General features: G+C 39.1%; 1 protein-coding gene across 2 annotated transcripts in view; it reads left to right on the plus strand.

The window, feature by feature from the left end:
• Window positions 1-250: 250 nt before the first annotated feature.
• ACER3 (alkaline ceramidase 3) overlaps window positions 251-20499 on the plus strand; it is a 167151-nt gene continuing 146902 nt past the window's right edge. The window contains exon 1 of one of the 2 annotated variants that reach the window (XM_053203721.1): window positions 251-482. In XM_053203721.1, coding sequence (XP_053059696.1) covers window positions 380-482 — 103 coding nt within the window. In that variant the 5' untranslated portion in view covers window positions 251-379. The remainder of the gene's footprint in view (window positions 483-20499) is intronic. The other variant, XM_027039624.2, reaches the window with a different exon arrangement.

Consider the following 20499-nt stretch of genomic DNA (forward strand, 5'->3'; position numbering starts at 1 on the left):
CAGGGATATCAGAAACCCCAAGCTTACAGCCAGGGGCGTGTCTGGGCGGGACAAGCAGCCTGGGTAACCGTCGTCCCGGTGACCTGATCACAGCCCTTTCCTGGGAAAAGGACCCCCCCCCCCCCCCCCAGGAGAACCCCTGTGGCCTCGGGGTGGGCGGGGCGCCGCCTGGCGAGGGCGGCCGGGAGGCGCCGGTGGGCGGGGTCTCCCGCCGGGCACTGCCGCTGACGGAGCCGGCCCCTCCCCTAAGGGAGAGAGGGTGGGCGGAGCGTTCGGTGGGCGCGAGAGCAGGGCCCGAGCCGGCCTGGGAGCTTGCCGAGCCGAACGCGGCCAGCGGAGCGCCTGGGCGGCGGCGGCGGCGGCGGCGGCTGCGTGCGCGATGGCTCCGGCCGCGGACCGCGAGGGCTACTGGGGCCCCACGACGTCCACGCTGGACTGGTGCGAGGAGAACTACGCGGTGACCTGGTACATCGCCGAGTTCTGTGAGTGCGGGCGCCCGGGCCTGAGGCGGGAGGCAGGGAGGGAGGGCGCCGGTCCGAGGGGAGACGCCGCGTGAGGAAAGCGGAGGGCGGACCTGGCCGCCCAGGGAGGCACCAGGCCTGGCTGGGGAGGTGGAGTGGGGGGCCCCGGCCTGGAGGCAGGAATGGGAGCTCTGCCGAGGAGGGGAGCGGATGGGGGAATCCAGTGTGTCGGGTGAGGCGTACCGGGGTCCGAACGGGTTGGGGAGGGTTGAGTTTGGGGATCGGAAGAGAAGTGGGGAGCCCCCCGCTGGACCTGAGGGGAGGCCTGAGGGGCAGGACTGGGGATGGGAATTCCTTTATGACGGCAGCAGTGGGGCAGGCTGGGGCGGCCCTAGAGGAGGTGGGGAGAGTGGAGGATTCTGCTCGTTAGAATGAGGGCCTGGGACACCTGCTCCTACTGTTGCTGCCATCACCTTCGGCCTTAAGGGCACAGGAGAAGGGAACAGGTCCTAACTTAGTCTCACCCCAAACGTGGAAACTCCCAGGTCTTTTCCTTCCTCTTTCTCTGTTTTCTTCGGACCTCTTCGTCACCTAAAGGGAAGGTGTCGGGCTCACAGGAGCACAGGGACCAAATCCCTGTGCCACTCTGCCTGCTTCCTTTCCTACTACCTAAGGGTTAGAGTTCATTTGAGGACACTACTTCCACTGATTGCACCTTCTGAGGACTTGGGGAAAAATCCTTCTCCAACTGCTTGCCCCTGACAGGCACCAATTGCCCCCTAGGTAGGTAGGTAGGTAGGTGTGTGTGCGTGTGCATTGCCCCAGCTCTTACTCCACTAGGTAGGTAGGTAGGTAGGTATGTAGGTAGGTAGGTAGGTGTGTGTGCGCGTGTGTGTGTATTTCCCCAGCTCTTACTCCACTAGGTTAGGAGAGCACAGGAAAAATCTGCCATTTCTTTTATGCACTTTATGTGGGTTAAATTTTGAGAGCACAATGTTTGATCCTTCTTCCGGTACCTACCTGTTTCTGGCAAAGTATAGAGAATATATATATATACACACACGTGTGTGTGTGTGTATATATATATATATGTGTGTGTGTATATATATGTGTGTATATATATGTGTGTGTGTGTATATATATATATGTATATATGTATATATATATATATTTTGGCTATTACTGCCGCCTTTTAATTGGACCCACTTTCTCAGGGCATGAAGCAACTCTTCTTAGCTAACCTTCCCATTGCTACCGCCTTTTCCCAGACATTTGTTTGGCTTTGTAGGGAAGAGGCAAGAGTTTCATGCCAGCTGATCCCACTTGATTCTCTTCACAGTAGTTGACTCAATAAAAAAAGAAACCCGAACTCTTGTTAGTGTTCAAGATTTTAAACCATTCCTTTGAAACCATGATTTGCGCTGAGAGTCACGTTTCCTGAACTACTAAAGTAATAATTTTTATATAATAATGGAAGAATATGGGCAGAGGGATCACTTGTAGTATAATTACTTGGCAGCCCAAATGTTGGCAAGGAAGCGCTTTACCAATTTGTTGTTAGATCATGTTGGCAAGCCCATACCTGGTCCAGAGAAGGTCCGTGAGAGGAAGGGACTTAAAATCATGCTTTCTGAACTGGAAGCGTGTGACATGGAAGAACAACATGAAGACATTGCCATGGTCTTCAAACATTGGATGCGCTGTCATACAGAGCAGTTAAACTTTCTAAATTTCTCTAGAATGTGGAATTAGAGTATATGGATGGAAACTAACAGTAAGGGGAGAGATTTTGCTTCAGCCTAAGGAAACTTTTTAACTGAAGATAAGCATGGAATGGCTTGCCTGGAGGTGGAGGTCACTGGAAGTGTTGAAACAGACATTACTGAACTAACTCACATGAATGTTTTATAAGAAATTATTTAGTAAAGAAAAGGGGTTGGCTTTAGTTGACCTTTAGGCCCTTTGCATATTTATGGGTAGATATAAGTAATAATGGCTTTTAGTTTAGAACCAGGGATTAGAATCAAGAGAAAACTGACAGTTAAGTCATGTGAGCTATGAGGGTGCAAGATAGCTGTTCTGCCAGATAGCTGTGAGAAATGGGAAATGGCTTTTGGTCTTAATGTCCTCAGAGGAGGAAACTGAGAAGACTGCAGGGTGGGTTTTGACATAGGAATCAAGGGTTGCAAGAAGAAAGTAAGTGAATGTTGGCTGCCCTTTGCGCATGTGCCTTGGGAGAAAATTATTTGGAGGAAGTTGAGGTCAAGTCTTTTTACCCAGGAAGCAGAGGGTATCCATCATTTTTTGGAGTAAGAGAATTTAATCTTTGAAGAATATGTTGGTTAATAATGATGCGTTTAAAATAAATACAATTATATCATTATTATGATATTTACATTAATGATAGGAATAGTAAAGATAATGATGATAATAGCCATATGTAAGTGCTTACTGTGTACCACACTTTGCTAAGCACTTCCTCTTCTCCCTTTCAATCTTTACCTAAGGTTGCAAAGAGTGATGTAGAGATGGTGTTTAAGTTGAGGTCTGATTCTAAAGCTAAGTCATACAGAGAAAGGCAGATACCATATGTTTTCACTCTTATGTGGATCCTGAGAAACTTTACAGAAGACCATAGGGGAGGGGAAGGAAAAAAAAAAAAGAGAGAGAGAGGGAGGGAGCCAAACCACAAGAGACTCTTAAAAACTGAGAATAAACTGATGATTGATGGGGGGTGGGAGGGAGGGGAGGGTGGGCGATGGGCATTGAGGAGGGCACCTGTTGGGATGAGCATTGGGTGTTGTATGGAAACCAATTTGACAATAAATTTCATATTAAAAAAATAAATAAATAAAAATAAATAAAGATTAAATGAGATAAAAAAAATAAAGCTACTATATCTTGTACTATCACACACTCATTGTTTTGTCCCTGCATGCAAGAAGTAAGGACAGGTGAAATAGAATACTGTCACAGCGGACAAATTGAATAATTATTCATGAACCCCGTCTTTCAGCACTAGGCTGTGTGTATTTTGAGTAATAAAAAGAAGAGTTTGGGGAATTGCATGTTCAGATATGGCAGCAGTTCTTAGTCACTGAAATACCAGAAAATCTTTCTTCTTAACATCACCCAAGATCATTTCAAATTCCTTGTCTGTTTTTTTTTTTCATTTTTTTTTCAAATTCCTTTTTTGTTTGAGCAGATTGTAAAGGTAGAGGTTTTCTCTTTAGTTGTGAAATAATGTGTTCCTTGATGTGCCAGAAGTTGTAGGTACAGGCAGTCCTCACTCTTTATAGTTGTGTAGGACAGCACAAAGGACCTTGCAAGTTAAAACCTGGCAAAGTAGTCTTAATAATCAATGGGAAAAGTTATGATTGTTTTGTCACCTTTAAAATTTTTTTGTCAAGCACTATAAACTCTCTTATTGTTGGTTATAGATATATAGAGAAATGAAAAAATAGTAAAACTAATGTTTAGTATACTATAATTTAAAACATCATCCTTTTCTCACAACCACTTTCTTCACTTATGTTGGTAAGTTTGTCTTCATTAAGTTCCTCTGGCTGCATATCTAGAGTCTCTGGAATGGCAGCAGTCAACATTGTCAGTGTCAGCGGTTTCTTCAATAACTCCGTTTATGTTTGATTGGAATTTCACTTCCAACATTATCACTTTTTGTTTCTTTGCTACACTTTCATCATTATTGGCCATTTCCGTCTTTTGATTATTCATTTTTGTAAAATATCACCTACATTCATCACCAGAGACAAGGAAGCAACTCAGCTACATGCCTTGCTGTCTGTACATGAACTGATTAACAGATGTGCAGTGAATAATCACCAACAGTTTTTGCTTTGATGTCTTATCCATTGTTAGATATTTAGGCAGTTGGGGTGCCTGGGTGACTCTGTAGTTAAGTGTCCGACTTTGGCTCAGGTCATGATCTCATGGCTTCTGAGTTCGATCCCCGTGTCGGGCTCTGTGCTGACAGCTGGGAGCCTGGAGCCTGTTTCAGATATTCATTCTCTCTCTCTCTCTCTCTCTCTCTCTCTCTCTCTCTCTCTCTCTGTCCCTCCCCTGGTCACACTCACTCTCTCCAGAACAAATAAACATTAAGAAAAAAAAATTAAAAAAAAAAAAATTAAAAAAAAAAAGAAGGGGCGCCTGGGTGGCGCAGTCGGTTAAGCGTCCAACTTCAGCCAGGTCACGATCTCGCGGTCTGTGAGTTCGAGCCCCGCGTCAGGCTCTGGGCTGATGGCTCAGAGCCTGGAGCCTGTTTCCGATTCTGTGTCTCCCTCTCTCTCTGCCCCTCCCCCGTTCATGCTCTGTCTCTCTCTGTCCCAAAAATAAATAAACGTTGAAAAAAAAAATTAAAAAAAAAAAAAAGAAATTTAGGCAGAGAGTTAATTTTCTCTCAGCACTTTAAATATGTTATTCATTGTCTCCTGGCTTTTATCGTTGCTGATGAGAGGTCTACCATCATCTTAATTTTTGTTCCTTCGCAGTTTATTTTGTCAAATCCAGCAACAGACTTTGAAAGAAGTGACTTTTCAAGTCAGTTAGGGGCTGATTGTGATGTGCTTCTATTATTTACATAGTGATTTGTGGACTGAACACCTAGTCGTGAAGTTTGCACTATATTCAGTCACTCACGGTTAATGTACTGTGGTACCTGAAATTTGAATTGTGTTGTTGGGGAATTGGAATTATTGAACTAAACTGTGTACCTGGAATTTGTGCATATTAGAACTCTTTAAAGTGAAGATTTCCTGTGCATTTCTATTCTTTATAACATTCCTAGTGAGTAGGTACGTGGACTTCCCACTTTATTGATGCAGGAAGTTAAGTAAACTGCTCAGCATCATACAGCTATTAAGTGGCAGAAATGGTATTCAAATATGGGTCTGACAATTCTTTCTACTAACACATAGTTCTGTGGGAAGTGGAATTTCAAGCACTGTTAGTTTCATGGAAGAAATGTTACCTAAAGGGAGGTGGAAAGGAATCCTTTAATTATGGTCTCAGAGGAGAATTACCCAGATAAACTATAGTGTATAGAATATGCAACTATATAAAGTCACCTGTTCAAGGTGGCTGATAGGCCAGTGGGGGTGTAAATAGGTAAGTACTATTAGGCATTTTCTGTTTTCAAGGGAAACGCATTACTCAAAATGTATTTAAAAGAAGAATGTCCCAAATTGATGTATTATGAAGGAGGGTTTATTGGAAAGCCAAAAAAATTATAATTTCTAATTATGGGTTTTATAGAGGTTACCTCAGTCTGAGGGGGTAACTTAGTAGACTTTCATGAATGGGGAGAATGGATGGTAATTTCTGGTAGGACCATCCAGCCATCTCCCTTTGGTCCTTGGGCTAGAATGATTCAATCTGGGTGGATACCATCCTTCTCGTAGCTTTGTTGTCCCCCTCCCCATCCTATTCATAGGAATTGGACAGAAGCAAAGTAGGACAACCCTCAGTTTTTATACCATTATTATGGGATTTGCTTAGATGAGGTAAAGGGGTTTTTCTTTGACACTATAGCACAAGACCAGAGAGGCTTCAACCAGCCTCTCTCCCATACACATATGCCACTCAAGGCATCTAGCTGCTAGTGGCTCATTGCTACCTTTCTTTTCCTTTCCTTTTTCCAGGCCCCCTCCCACCCATCTTCTCTGAATTGTAGCCTCAAGTAAGTGAGTGTGCTTCAGGCTTCTTTTGGTCCTGGAGTTCTGTGGGCTGGCAGAGGTGATACTCCTGTCACCTAAGGAAGGCAGTCATTTTCCTGAGGGTTATTGACAGGCAAGCAGCACTGCTTCACACATAGCTCAAAGTAGTAAGTCAACTGAAGACTGAGGCCAAGTGAAGGGCCAAATTCAGTGTACAAAAAGATTTAGATTTAATATGTACAAGTCAAAGATTGCCAGTAAATTGTTTCCAGTGCTGTGATGGATGTATATATGTGGTGCATTGGAATACAAGGAGAAGTTACTCGTTAAGAGCTTAAAGTATAAAAGCTTTATTTACAGTGTTAATACTGGAAGAACAGCCATACAGTTTATTTATTTATTTAAATTTGTTTAATTGTGCAAAAATGCACATAGAATAAAATTTACCATTTTAACATGTATAGCTTAGTAGTGTTAAGTACCTTCATGTTGTCTTGCAATGAATCTCTAGAACTCTTCATTTTGCAAAACTGTAACTCTGTACCCATTAAATAACTGCCCATTCCTTCTTCCTCCCAGACCCTGGTGACCACTCTTCTACTTTCTGTCTCTGTCAATTTGACTACTCTAGGTGTCTCATATAAAGACAGTGCTGTCTTTGTCTTTTTGTGACTGGCTTATTTTATTTAGCATAGTGTCTGTGTAGGTCAATCCATGTTGTAGCATTAGTTAGAATTTCCTTCTTTTTAAAGCCTGAATAAAACTCCATTATGTATATATACTACATTTTGCTTATCCATTCCTCTGTTGATAGCATATGGGTTGTTTCCACCTCTTGGCTATTGTGAATAGTGCTGCCATGAACATGGGTGTACAAATATCTCTTTGTGACCCTAAAGTGGAATTGCTGGATCATATGGTGACATAGCAGCTATTTAAACCTGTTCATTAGAAAGAAATCCTTTTATTATTTTCTTTCTTGGGTCCCATGCATTTATTATTATTATTATTACTTAAATTGTAATTTATTATTACTTATATGTAAGTTGTTAATGTACTTTATCTCCATCTTAATTAAATAAAGGTGCATGTAACTGCCAGAGAAGTTCTAGTCACTGTTACCACACTGTATTGATCCACGTGAGGTGTGTAATGTCTTGATATAATTCTAGTCCAAAATAAAACAGCATAATATTTTCACTAAAGCCTGGTTGTGGATAAATATGATTTTTGAAATATTGAAAATAGTAGAAATAACAATAGCGAACATTATGAGACAGTTAATAGATGCAAAGCTCTATGTGTATAGGATCTCATTAGAATCCCTATTATAATCCTTATAATAGCTCTTTTAAGTGAGATTCTTGTTAGTTGTCTTACAAATGTGGAAGTTGAGGGCTCATAGAGGGGTTAAATAATTTTGTACAAAGTTGTTTACTTTGCAAGTGGCAGAGCCAGGATTTGAACTCACACAATCTGACTCTAGAGCACATTCTCCTTCCTTTCTCTCTTTTTCTTTTTTACTTTTAAAATTAGCTTTTCGTGGGGCGGCTGGGTGGCCCAGTCAGTTAAGTGTCTGATTCTGCTGTCAGCACAGAGCCCACTTCAGATCTTCTGTTCCCCTCTTTCTCTGCCCCTCCCCCCCTCAAAAATAAACATTTTTTAAAAATTAGTTTTTTGAGGCATAATTTACTTAAAATGCATCCATTTTAAGTGTATGGTTAGAAAAATTTTGACAGGTGTATATATCTATGTAACCACCATTGCAGTCAAGACGTAGATTTTCTATCACCCTAAAAAAGTTACCCAGCAGAGCACTTAGTTGTAACCATATAGTATACTGCTTGATCTCTGAGGTAGGTACCGTTATAATCCTAATTTGCAGTTAAGACATTACAGTTTAGGAAGATTAAATAACTTGCATAACTTGCCTTCGGTCACACACTATTTTTTTTAAATGTTTATTTATTTTTGAGAGATAGACAGAGAATGATCAGGGGAGGGACAGAGAGAGAGGGAGACACAGAATCTGAAGCAGGCTCCAGGCCTCGAGCTGTCAGCACAGAGCCCAATGCGGGGCTTGAACTCAAAAGTCGTGAGATCATGACCTGAGCCAAAGTTGGATACTCAGCTGACTGAGCCATCCACGTGTCCCCCTCGGTCACACACTATTAAGTGGCAGAGCCTAAGTGACCCAGGAGCCTTTTGATTACAAAGATATGCTCTTAATACCATACTATGTTGCCTCCCTTCATTACTACTTTTTCAGACCTCAGTGGGTCCAGGGACCTCAGATTGGGAACTAGTGGTCTGATGCTTTCATTTTACTTGTAAGAAGAAAGACCTTGAGTATTGAAGTGATTTGCCTAAGATTATGTTACAAATTAGTGGTAAAACCTACGCCAGAATCCATATTCAGTAGTTTTTCAGGGAAATGGTAGCTGCTGAGGAAGATGATGTCAGTGTTGCTGATGTCATATTGTTAATGAGTTACCAGATCATAGGACTTCCTCAGAAGGAAGAGCTCCCAATGGGCTAATTTTTATGGTGAAGATACCTAACATCTATAGTATGCTTTACAGCAGTGCTTCTCAGAGGTAAAAGTGCATGTTAATTACCTTGAGATCTTGTTAAAGTGCATATTCTGATTAAGTAGGTGTGGAATGTGGCCTTAGATTCTGCATTTCTTATAAGTTCTCAAGTGATTCCAGTGCTTCTGGTCTGGAGCTATACTTGGAGGAACAAGGGTTCAGGTTCACAAAGCACGTTTAATTCTTTTTTTCCTGTGATGTGTAGGTGTTATCCCTGTTTGTATGTAAGGAAACCAAGTTCAAAAGGATAAGTGATTTGTTCAGGATCATAGGGCTGGTACTGGAACCTATGTTTCTAACTTTGAAAACCAAGCTAGGTGTTGAAACCCTCCAGCCCCCCATTCACACTAACAAGACTGAAAACACTGCATGTGAAGGAGAGCTTGGAAGTGATTGTCCTGGGTAGTAAGCAAAATTGAACTTAAAATTGAACTTACTTTTCATTTCAGAAAGTTTTCATTCTCATTTGCTCCTAACACTTTTGCCAAGCTCAAACCAAACCACTTTTTAGACTTAAGTCTGTAGTTAGTAATTAGTGTTTAGTAGTACTTGAAGGCTGAGAGCATTTTGAAGTCTCATCCTAACTTAGTTTTACCCATGTTGTCAAAGATACTAACTGGGAAGAATTGTCATTTGGTAGCACATGTTGGAAGAAATGATAGATTTTTATTGTTTTAATGGAACAGTAATTGGTGGGTGGGTAAATAAGAAGAACAAATACCTCAAATAATAAATTGGGGAACTTTACTAAGCCAGAATACATAGAATAGTGAACATTTAAATGAAAATCTTGTCCAGTGCATTATTATCTTAGGTTAAAATTTAAGTTGTTTCTTTGATTTTGGGTTCACCCTGTTCCTTTGCCAACTGTTTCCCAGTCAGTGGGGAAAAAAAAAAAAAAGCCCTGACTTGGAGGGTTTTAGGTAATGCAGAGAGCATTTTAAAAGAAGTAGGGGCATGGAGACACATTTTAGGACCCAGCAAAATGATAGAGCCCAAAAGAGACAGCAAAAGCAGTTAATGGGGACACAAAAGTCCTACATGTTTTACTGTGGGGAAAGTACATAGTATAATGACTTGGAGTCTGAATCAAGATTCCTATTTGTTGCATCGAATGTTGTGACTTTGGGCAGATCCCTTAATCCTTCTTTGTATCAGTGTATTTTCTTTCTTTTTTTTTTTTTAATTTTTTAATGTTTATTTTTGAGAGAGAGAGCGAGCGAGCATGAGCAGGGGATGGGGGGAGAGAGAGAGGAAGAAACAGAATCCAAAGCAGGCTCCAGGCTCTGAGCTGTCGGCACAGAGTCTGACGTGGGCCTTGAACTCACAGATCATGACCTGAGCCGAAGTTGGACGCTTAACCTACTGAGCCACCCAGGCACCCCATGTATCAGTTTATTTTCTATAATACGAAAATAATGATACCCAAGAGGGTTATGAGAATTAAATGGCATGATACACTTGAAAGCGTACAGTGAGGTGAAGTGCCTGGCAAATACTAGGTGCGCAAAAAATGTTAGTTGAATTCCCTAATTCAACTGAGCCTGGGTGGCTCAGTTGATTGACCAGCTCTTGGTTTTGACTCAAGTCATGATCTCATGGTTCATGAAATTGAACCTTGTGTGGGGCTCTGCACTGACAGTATGAAGCCTGGTTGGGATTCTCTTTCCCTCTCTCTCCCTCTGCCTTCCTCCCTCTCCCTCTGTCTCCCTCTCCCTCTGTCTCCCTCTCTCTCTGCCCCTTCCCTGTTTATGCTCTGTGCATGTGCTTGCTCTCTCTCAAAATAAACAAATATTTAAAATAATATTAGTTGAATTGGGATCTAGTGAAAATAAGTTTAACAAAAAATCATACTGTGTTATAGTTGTGGCCTCCTCATCTGTGATGGTTAATTTTTTCTGTGAACTTGGCTAGGCTTTCGTATCCATTTATTTGATCAAATACTAATCTAAGTGTTGTTATGAAGGTATTTTATAAATGTGATCAACATCTACAATCAGTTGACTTTAAGTAAAGATTACTTTCAGTAATATGGGTGGGCCTCATCCCATCAGTTGAAAGGCCTTAAGAGCAAACACTGAGTTTGGGGGAGGTAGAGAAAGGTTAAACTTTTCTGGGGGGACGTCTCCTCCTTGACCTAATTGGCTCCTTGCTTTAGTGGGCCTTTCCTCTCTTCTCTTTTCCTCCCTTTCATCTTTCTTTCATTTGTTTGAATATATTAAGAATATACCAGAATTTTTAGATGTTTTCAGTGGGATTGCTCTTGCATATGATGTTCCCTTGTCATTTGTAGCTGCATTCTCTCAGTGGATACCTCTCTTCTATTATTATTATTATTATTATTATTATTATTTAATCTTTATTTTAAGTAGGCTCCATGCCCATCGTGGGGCTTGAACTCACCATCCTGACATCTAGAGTTGCATGCTCTACCGACTGAGCCAGCCGGGAGCCCCAGTGGATACCTCTTTAAACCTTGATTGATTACTCCTTACAGTTAGGTGCTTCTGTTTTCCTTAGAGGACTTTCTGTTGACAGAAGGATAGAGACTGAATTCTAACATGGCATGAAAACCCCTTTTTTTAAATGAATATCTTTACAACAAAGTCAGAAGAATTTTGCAGTGACTATCTGTTCAACTATTGTCTAGATTCTACTATTAACGTTTTATTATGCTTTGTTTTGTTGCATGTCTGCCCAGTTGTCCATTCTTCTATCAGTTCATTTTAATTTTTGACATTATTAATTTCAAAGTAAATTGCAAACATCTTTATACTTTCCCCTAAATCCTTCAACATACATATCATCAATTAAAGTTCAATTCTTTGTTTTTTTCTTTGGAGGTAAAACTTATATTTGAAGTAATGCGCAGATCTTAAATGTATATTTGCTGAATTTCAAGAAATTGATACATTTGTGTAATCAAAACCTCTATTAGAATATGGAACTTTAGCATCAAGTGAGAAGGTTCTTCATGCCCCTTCCCTGTTAATTCTTACCTCCACCTTCCCCTTCTCTTCAGGGCTACCACTATTCTGATTTTTTTCCCCCACCGTAGATTAGATGTGCCTGTTCTAGAACTGCATGTAAGTGGAGTCAAACAGTATTTACTGTTTAGTATAAGATTTCTTTCTTTCTTTTTTTTTAAAGTTCATTTATTTATTTTGAGAGATAGAGCATGTATGCATGCACATTGGTTGGGGAGGGGCAGAGAGAGAGAGAGGGAGAGAGAGGATCTCAAGCAGCCTCAGTGCCGTCAGCACAGAGCCTGACAGGGACTCAGTCTCACAAACCATGAGATCATGACCTGAACCAAAATCAAGAGTCAGATGCTCAACTGATTGAGCCACCCAGGCACTCCTGTGTAAGACTTCTTTCACTCAGCATAATGTTTTTGAGACTTCAGCAATGTTGCATGTATTGGTAATTCCTTTTTATTGCTGGGTAATATTCCATTGTATGAATATACCACAGTTTATCGATTTACCTACTGATGAACACCTCGCTGTTTTAAGGCTTGATAATTATGTAAATTATGTATAAAGCTGCTATGAACATTCTTGTACAGGTCATCTTGTGGATATGTATTTTCATTTCTCATAGGTAAATACTGAGGGTTGGAATAACTGGGTCATAGGTGGTTGTGTGTTCAGTTTTATTAGAAACTACCAGATCTTTTCTCAAAGTGGTTGTAACGTTTTACATTCACAGCATTTCATCCACTTCCTCACTAACATTTGGTTAGTCTTCAATTTTTGCCATTCTGGTGGTTGTGTACTTTTAGCTCATTGTGGTATCCAGTTTATTCTAAACTCTTCAGTCTGTGTTCCTCCTTTTCCCTATAATTCCTGCTTTCCCTACTTACACTGTACTTTTGCCAAAATAGTCTGTTTACGTATTACATTTATACTCCTGTGCACCTTTCATTGTATGTGTTCTTCCCATGAGAGATAATAAATTGTTTTTTCTTATTTATTTATTTATTTATTTATTTATTTAATAAATTATTTTTTGAAGCCATCAAGTTTGGGGGGTGGTTTGTTATTCAGCAGTAAGTAACTGAAACAGTGTCTAAAGTTGAGTTTTGAGCAATTTTGATTTCCTGTTGTGTAAACTCCGAGTATGCCAAATTACATCATGTTTTTTTATTCTTAGAAGATGAAACTTTAAAAAGAATAATAAAGTTTAATATAGGCCCTCTATCTGAAGATTTCAAAGAATTTTTATAAGCATCATTTTATTTATCCCTATAATGTACTCATGAGACTCAAAAGAGGTATTTTGCCCAGTGAAAGTACATAAGTACTTCAAGGTTGAAATAATTCAATTGCATGACTGGAAAAATCTTTGACTCATTATAGGTGTGGACTCTTTTAAAGTACTTTAACTTTTCAGAGCAAGCTGCTTTTAACAGCAAGAGGAAAGACTGAATGAACTCAGAAAACAAAACAACTCTAAAAATTATGCATGTTAAAATCTTGATACTGTTATAAAAATTGTTTTATGATTGGAATTCATTCATTTACTCATTTATACAAAATGATAAGGCAGTATTCTAGATAAGATAGTATTCTCAAAATGAAATATATGGTTTTAGGCTATTTTACCTGCTGGGTAGCAATCCCTCCTCCACCCTCCCCACCCCCCTTGTAAAGTAGACATGAGGACAGTCTGGTTTTATTGTCTGAAATCCAGTTGGTCACTGGAGTTCATTCAGTCTTGCCAATCAGATGGATGTTCTCTCTTCTTTCACTATTGTAGGAATGTCCAACTTAAAGCTTGACGTTTGAAGAGAATTATGACCTTGATAAAGGAGGACTGTTCTTTGGTTAAGAGCATTCATTAAATAAAAATAATAGCGCTCTCTTTGCCTTTCCCTCATTCCATATTCTTCCTTTTTCTCCAGAGGTAACTGCTATCCTTAATTTAGTGTTTATCATTTCCTACCTTTTTACCACTGTGTGTTTCTAAGAATATACTGTTTAGGTTTGCTTGTTTTAATTTTACATAAGTGGAATTGTACTATATATATGTATGTGTGTGTGTGTGTGTCTGTGTGTGTGTGTGTGTATTCTTCAACTTGCTTTTTTCACTCAATTTGTGGTCAAATATGTATCATCCATATTCCCAGGAATCCTCTCTGTTGATGGGTTTAGCTATAGTTCATTTATTTTTACTGTTTAGAATTCCACTATATGAATATATTGATTTATCCATTCTTTAGTCATTGGATATTTTGTTGTTTTCAGGTTTTTGCTGTTACAAATGTTATAACATTTTTGTACATCATCTGGTACACACAAATTTGAAAGTTCTTGTGTCTATTGAGTAGTATAATGGTTAGATTGTAGGGCATGCCCATATTCAACTTTTACTAGATCTGAAGTGCTCAAGCTTTTTTTGTCTCATCTCCTTTATACATTTAAAAATTGTTGAGGACCCTGAAGAGCTCTGTGAGTTAAATCCTTTGGTATTTACTGTATTAGAAGTTAAAATAAAAAGATTTAAATTTTTTATTAATGCACTTAAGATTCATGCTTGTGAGAAATGAGATTTCACCATGTTGTATCAGTTTATTCCTTTTTATTTAATTTTTTAAAAATTTTCAAAAGATTATTTTTGTTATCTCCACACCCAGTGAGATTTAACCATGTTGTTGTATCAGTAGTTTATTCCTTTTTTATTGAATTTTTAAAAACATTTTTTAAAGATTATTGTTCAGTTATCTCCACACCCAACGTGAGGCTTAAATCCACAACCCCAAGACCAAGCGTTGCATGCTGCACCAACTGAGCCAGTCAGGCACCCCAATGGTTTGTTCCTTTTTATTGCTGAGTAGTAGTCTACTGTATGGAATATACTAGTTTGTTTATCCATTGTCCTGTTGATGGACACCAGGACTATTTCCAGTTTTTGGCTATAGTGAATAAAACTGCTGTGAACATTTTTATACAAGTCTTTTCATGGATATATATTTTCTTTTCTTTTCCTTTCTTTTTAAGTTTATTTATTTACTTTGAGAGATACAGCGTGATTGAAGGAGGGGCAGAGAGAGAGAGGCAGACAGAGAATACCAAGCAGGCTCTGTACTGTCAGTAAGGAGCCCAGCCCGATGCAGGGCTTGAACTCACGAAACTATGTGTGGGTCATGACGTGAGCCAAAACCAAGAGTCCAACGCTTAACCAACTGAGCCATCCAGGTGCCCCAGCATAGACATACATTTTCATCTTTCTTGGGTAAATTCATGGGAGTGGAATTGCCAGGTCATAGAGTTGGTTTCCGTTAAAAGACTGCAAGACTTTTTTCCAAAGTGATATCTCATTTTATTATAGAAGTTTTAGGTGTTCCACATCCTCAACAACATTTGGTGTTATTCTTTTTGAAAATTTTATCCACTCTGGATTATATGTAGTGGTCTCTCATTGTGGTTTTAATGATCATTTACCTGATGAATAAAGATGTTGAGCACATTTTCATTGCCTCTTGGACATTCCCGTATCTTCTTCTCTGAAGTGCCTTTTGCCCATTTAAAAAATCTGTTGTCTTTAAAATTTTTCTTTTTTTAAAAAAAAACTTTTTAACGTTTTATTCATTTTTGAGACAGAGAGAGACAGAGCATGAATGGGGGAAGGTCAGAGAGAGAGGGAGACACAGAATCCGAAACAGGCTCCAGGCTCTGAGCTGTCAGCACAGAGCCCGATGCGGGGCTCGAACTCACGGACTGCGAGATCATGACCTGAGCTGAAGTCGGACGCCTAACTGACTGAGCCACCCAGTCGCCCCTAAAATTTTTCTTAATTGAAGTATAGTTGACATACAAAATTTATTAGTTTCATGTGTGTAACATAGTGATTTCAACATTTATATATATTATGGAATGCTTGTCATGGTAAGTGTAGTTGCCATTTGTCACCATCCAAAGCTATTAGAGTATTATTCCCTAGGCTGTACTTTTTTTCATCCCCATGATTTATTTATAACTGAAACTCTTAATCTTATTGAAATCTGGTACCTCTTAATCTTATTGAAATATTTCATCTATTCCCCCATCCCCTTCCCCTCTGGCAACTACCAGTTTGTTCTTAGTATTTATGAATCTGTTTTTGTCTGTTTTGTCTGTTTTATTTTTTAGATTCCCCATATAAGTAAAATCATATGGTATTTGTATTTGTCTGACTTATTCCACTTAGCATAATACCCTCCCTCTGGGTCCATCCATGTTGTCAAAAATGGCAAGATTTCATTCTTTTTTTATGGCTACGTAATAGTCATTTGTGTGTGTGTGTGTGTGTGTGTGTGTGTGTGTGTGTGCGCGCGCGCGCGCATCCACATCTGTTTATCCATTCATCTTTCAATGGATACTTGGATTGCTTCCATATCTTGGCTGTTACAAATGTTGCAATAAACAGAGGGGTGCATATATCTTTTTTAATTAGTTTTTTTCATTTTCTTTCTCTACCCAGAAGTAGAATTACTGAATTTTATGGCATTTTTTTTTTTTTTTTTTAATTTTTGGAGGAACCTTCATACTGTTTTCTGTAGTGGCTGCACCAACAGTATACAAGGGTTCTCTTTCTTCTATATCCTCACCAATGCTGTTCTTTCTGGTCTTTCTGATATTAGCCATTCTGACTGGTGTGAGGTGATAATCTCATTGTAGTTTTGATTTGCATTTCCCTCATGATGAGTGATGTTGAGCACCTTTTCATGTGTCTGTTGGCTATCTGGATATCTTCTTTGGAGAAATGTCTATTCAGGTACTCTGCCCATTTTTTAATTGGATTTCTTAGAGTTTTTTTGGTGTTGAGTTGTATGAATTCTTTAACATATTTTGGATATTAACCCCTTATCAGGTATATCATTGTAAATATCTTCTCTCATTTAGTATGTTGCCTTTTCATGTTGTTGATGGTTTCCTTTGCTGTACAAAAACTATACATATTTAAAGTGTATGATTCGCCAAATTTTGACAGATGTACTCCCATGGAACCCATCACCACAATCAAGATTTGAACATACTCATCATCCCCTTGTGCACCTTTGTTGTTTCATTGGTGGTTTCAGGTAGGAGAGTAAATCTGGTCATTTTATTCTATCTTGGGTGGAAGTGTAATGTGCATTACTTTTAATTCTGTCATTTATATAGCCCATCTTGCTTGTTACTGTTCTCTATTAGAATAATCTTTCTTGCTTATATGGCAAGCTTGCTGCATTAGGTATCTTCATAAAATTGTTCTGCCAGCTATGAGACTGGTACAAAGCCATGTGTACCATCAGTAAATGGTTTGCTTCTTTAAGAGATTGGACAGGAGTGCCTGGGTGACTCAGTTGTTAAGCGGCTGCCTCTTGGTTTTGGCTGAGGTCGTGATCTCATGGTTTGTGAGATCAAGCCCTGCGTCAGACTCTGCTCTGAAAATACGAAGTATGCTTGGGATTGTCTCTCTCTCCTTCTTTCTCTACCCCTCCCCTGCTTGCACCCCGCCCTCCCCACACTCTCTCTCTCTCAAAATAAATAAATAAACTTAAAAAAGAGAGAGATTGGATAAAATATGGCCCTAATTTAAAAAAAATATGAAATTTAAACTATAGAATTTATGCTTTAAAATCTATTTTGTTTCGGGGTGCCTAGGTGGCTCAGTTGGTTAAGCATCCAACTTTGGCTCAGGTCATGATCTCATGGTTCATGAGTTCAAGCCCCTAGTTAAGCTCTGTGCTGACAGCTCAGAGCCTGGAGCCTGCTTCAGATTCTATGTCTCCCTATCTCTCTCTCTGCCTCTCCTACCCCTCTCTTTTTCTTTCTCTCTCAAAAATAAATAAACATTAAAACAATTCTTTTAAAATCTATTTTGTTTCTTTTGTGTGGCATTTTTTTTCCAGGCTTTTATTGTCAGCTATTGTGTACTCTTATGTTTAAGGTGTTTATCTTGTAAATAGCAGATAGCTGTCCTCTTATTTTTGTAATTTTTTAAAAATTTTATTTTAGAGAGAGAGAGAGCATGGGAGAGGGGCAGAGGGAGAGAGAAAGAGAATCTTAAGCAGGATCCATACTCACCATGGAGCCCGACGTGGGGCTCAATCCCACGACCCTGGGATCATGACCTGAGCCGAAATCAAGAGTTGGACTCTCAACCAACTGAGTCACCCAGACGCCCTTCTCTTATTTGAAAAATTCAGTCTCATTTTCTATCTCTCTGTGATTACTGATTTACCCTGATTACTGATACATTTTTATTTATTTCCACCCTTTTTAATGCTTTTTATTCTATATTCTCCTGTATTTCTTGCCTTCTTTTGGCCGTGATAGGTTTTTTTAAATTCCTTTCTCCTCTCTGCTGGATTGGAAGCTACTGGTTTGTTCTAGTTCTTTTTTACTGGTGCTTACTTAAACATTTTTTGAATACATGTTTGACTTAAAATACAAACTTTTCTTCTCCTTTTAGATAATTCAAATAAGCTACTTTAACTTTGTATATGCTCCTCCTAAGTTACATGCTATTGTTATTCAGTATGTATTAGTCTTTGATGCATAACAAATTTCCACAAATGTAGTGACTTAAAGCAACACAAATTTATAATCTCACATTTTCTATAGGGTAGAAGTGTGGGCCTGACTTAACAGGGTTCTTTGCTTAGTCTTACAAGGCTGCAATCAAGGTATTGGCTAGGGCTGTGGTCTCATCTGAAGCTTGAATAGAGAGGACTTCATTAGCAGAATTTGGTTCCCTGTGGTTGTAGAATTGAGGCTTCAGTTTCTTGCTGGCTTTTGGTTGGAGGATACTCTTCGCTCCTGGAGGTTGCCCTCAGTTCCTGGCTACATGGGACTTCTAAAATAGGCGAAATAAAATAGGCGACCCAACAATGTGGTGGCTTGCTTCTTCAATGCCAGCTCACTATGGAACAACTTTCTTACTGCTTTTCTGTACTAGTGGGTGGTTACTTTTCTGTTTCACTTAACTACTGAGTAGGTAGTCCCTCATGCATCTCATATAGATGATCTCAGATCCAGTTCCCATCCTTCCATGGTCCAGTGCCTCATCTCTTTTTCCTATGTGAGTGCTGAAACTCTACCTCCTATGGTAATGAGAAAGGCAATTCACTGCCATACCTGTTTTTGTCTGTAGGACAGTCATAACCAGGTATCATATTGATTTTCAGATTCTTCTCAATTTTTCCCTCTGGGAATTACCTTTAGTCTTTTGGGAGTTGAGCTGTGGGAGTTGAAAAATATATTATTAAACTTTATCTAGCATATCTAGGTATTTGTAATGAGAGGATTTTTGGGTTATCTGCCATATTGCTCAACAGCTATTTCTTTATTTTCTTTTAGCTAAAGATTTATACATTTCAAAACTGGAAACAGTATTAACTATATATACATGTAAAATATGTATACTTACAGATGTATAAGATAAGAGTTTCTGATAACCAGTTTTGCCCATGTGGAATGTAGAATTGAGAAGTATAATGGAGAAAGACTTTCATAATCCGGCCTTGATGACTTTTCTGATGTAATCTCTTGCCTCTCTAAACACTTGCACTTTATACTTCAGCAGTATAATTCAGCTTTTATTTCCTCCAACACAGACTGCAGCTTCATAGTTTCCTGTGTTTGCATACATTATTCTTTCTGTCCAGAACGTCCTGTTTATCTCTCATTTCTCTTTACTTGGTTAATTCAGCCTTTTTTTCTTTACATTCATTTTTTTCTCTTAAGCATTTTTAATTATTATATTTTTCCTTTTTAAAGGTTCTGTTGTTTCTTTTTCACATCTGCCTGACAACTTTTGATAATTTTTTTCTTTGGTTATTTTTTATTGCTTTCTTTTATTTCTTTAAACATCAAACATATTTAATGTCCTATATCCTTAAATTTCAGTGTCTTTCATCTTTGTCTGTTTCTGTTGCTTGTTGTTTCACTGTTCTTCCTTTATGGTTGCATGTTTCCTTATGTTTTCTTGTGATTTTTTTTTCCTTTGAGGGAGAGTGCAAGTGAGCGAGGGGCAGAGAGAGAGGGGGGCGGGGGAGAGAGAAAAAAAGAGAAAGAGAAGCAGGGCTCACCCAGGGCTCGTGTTTTACCTGAAGTGTGGCCCATGTTCACCTGGAGCAGGGCATGAGCTCACCCAAAATGGGGCTTATGCTCACCCGAAGCGGGCTCGTGCTCACCCAATATGGGACTCGAACTTACAAACTGTGAGAACTCATGAACTGAGCTGAAGTCAGGTGCTTAACGACTGAGCCACCCAGGTGCCCTGTGTTCTTGTGACTTTTGACCATGAGTTCATTTTTTTTGCAGACTTGGGAAATCTTTGAGGCCATGTTAGATTGTAACGTCTATGAAAGGAGGGGCCCTTGTTCATTGCTGTATCATAGGGCTTCTTACAATGTTTACTACATGAGGCTTTCACTAAATATTTATTGAATGAATGATGTGTGTACATTTCCCATAGTATTGTAATTATTTATATATATGCCTATATTCTCCACTATATTGATAATGCCTTAAGTTAAAAATCTTTTTAGCTTTAACTCCGTATCCATAGCACTTAGCACAGTATCTAATATAGATTAAGTTCTCAGTAAATGTTAATTAAACCAGTGAGAAGTTGCTTGACATAATTCTGACCATTGTAATCTATAAGAATAAAAAAGATTTATTTTTGCCTGGTTATCATTTTGAAGCCATTATCTAGTGGAGGCACTAGAGAAATGATGAATCAATTCAGGTAACCAGTAGTATGCCTTCATCATGATTGATTAAAACAGAACCTTTTTCC

The sequence above is a fragment of the Acinonyx jubatus genome, chromosome D1 (genome assembly GCF_027475565.1).
Source record: "Acinonyx jubatus isolate Ajub_Pintada_27869175 chromosome D1, VMU_Ajub_asm_v1.0, whole genome shotgun sequence".
Lineage (NCBI taxonomy): Eukaryota > Metazoa > Chordata > Mammalia > Carnivora > Felidae > Acinonyx > Acinonyx jubatus.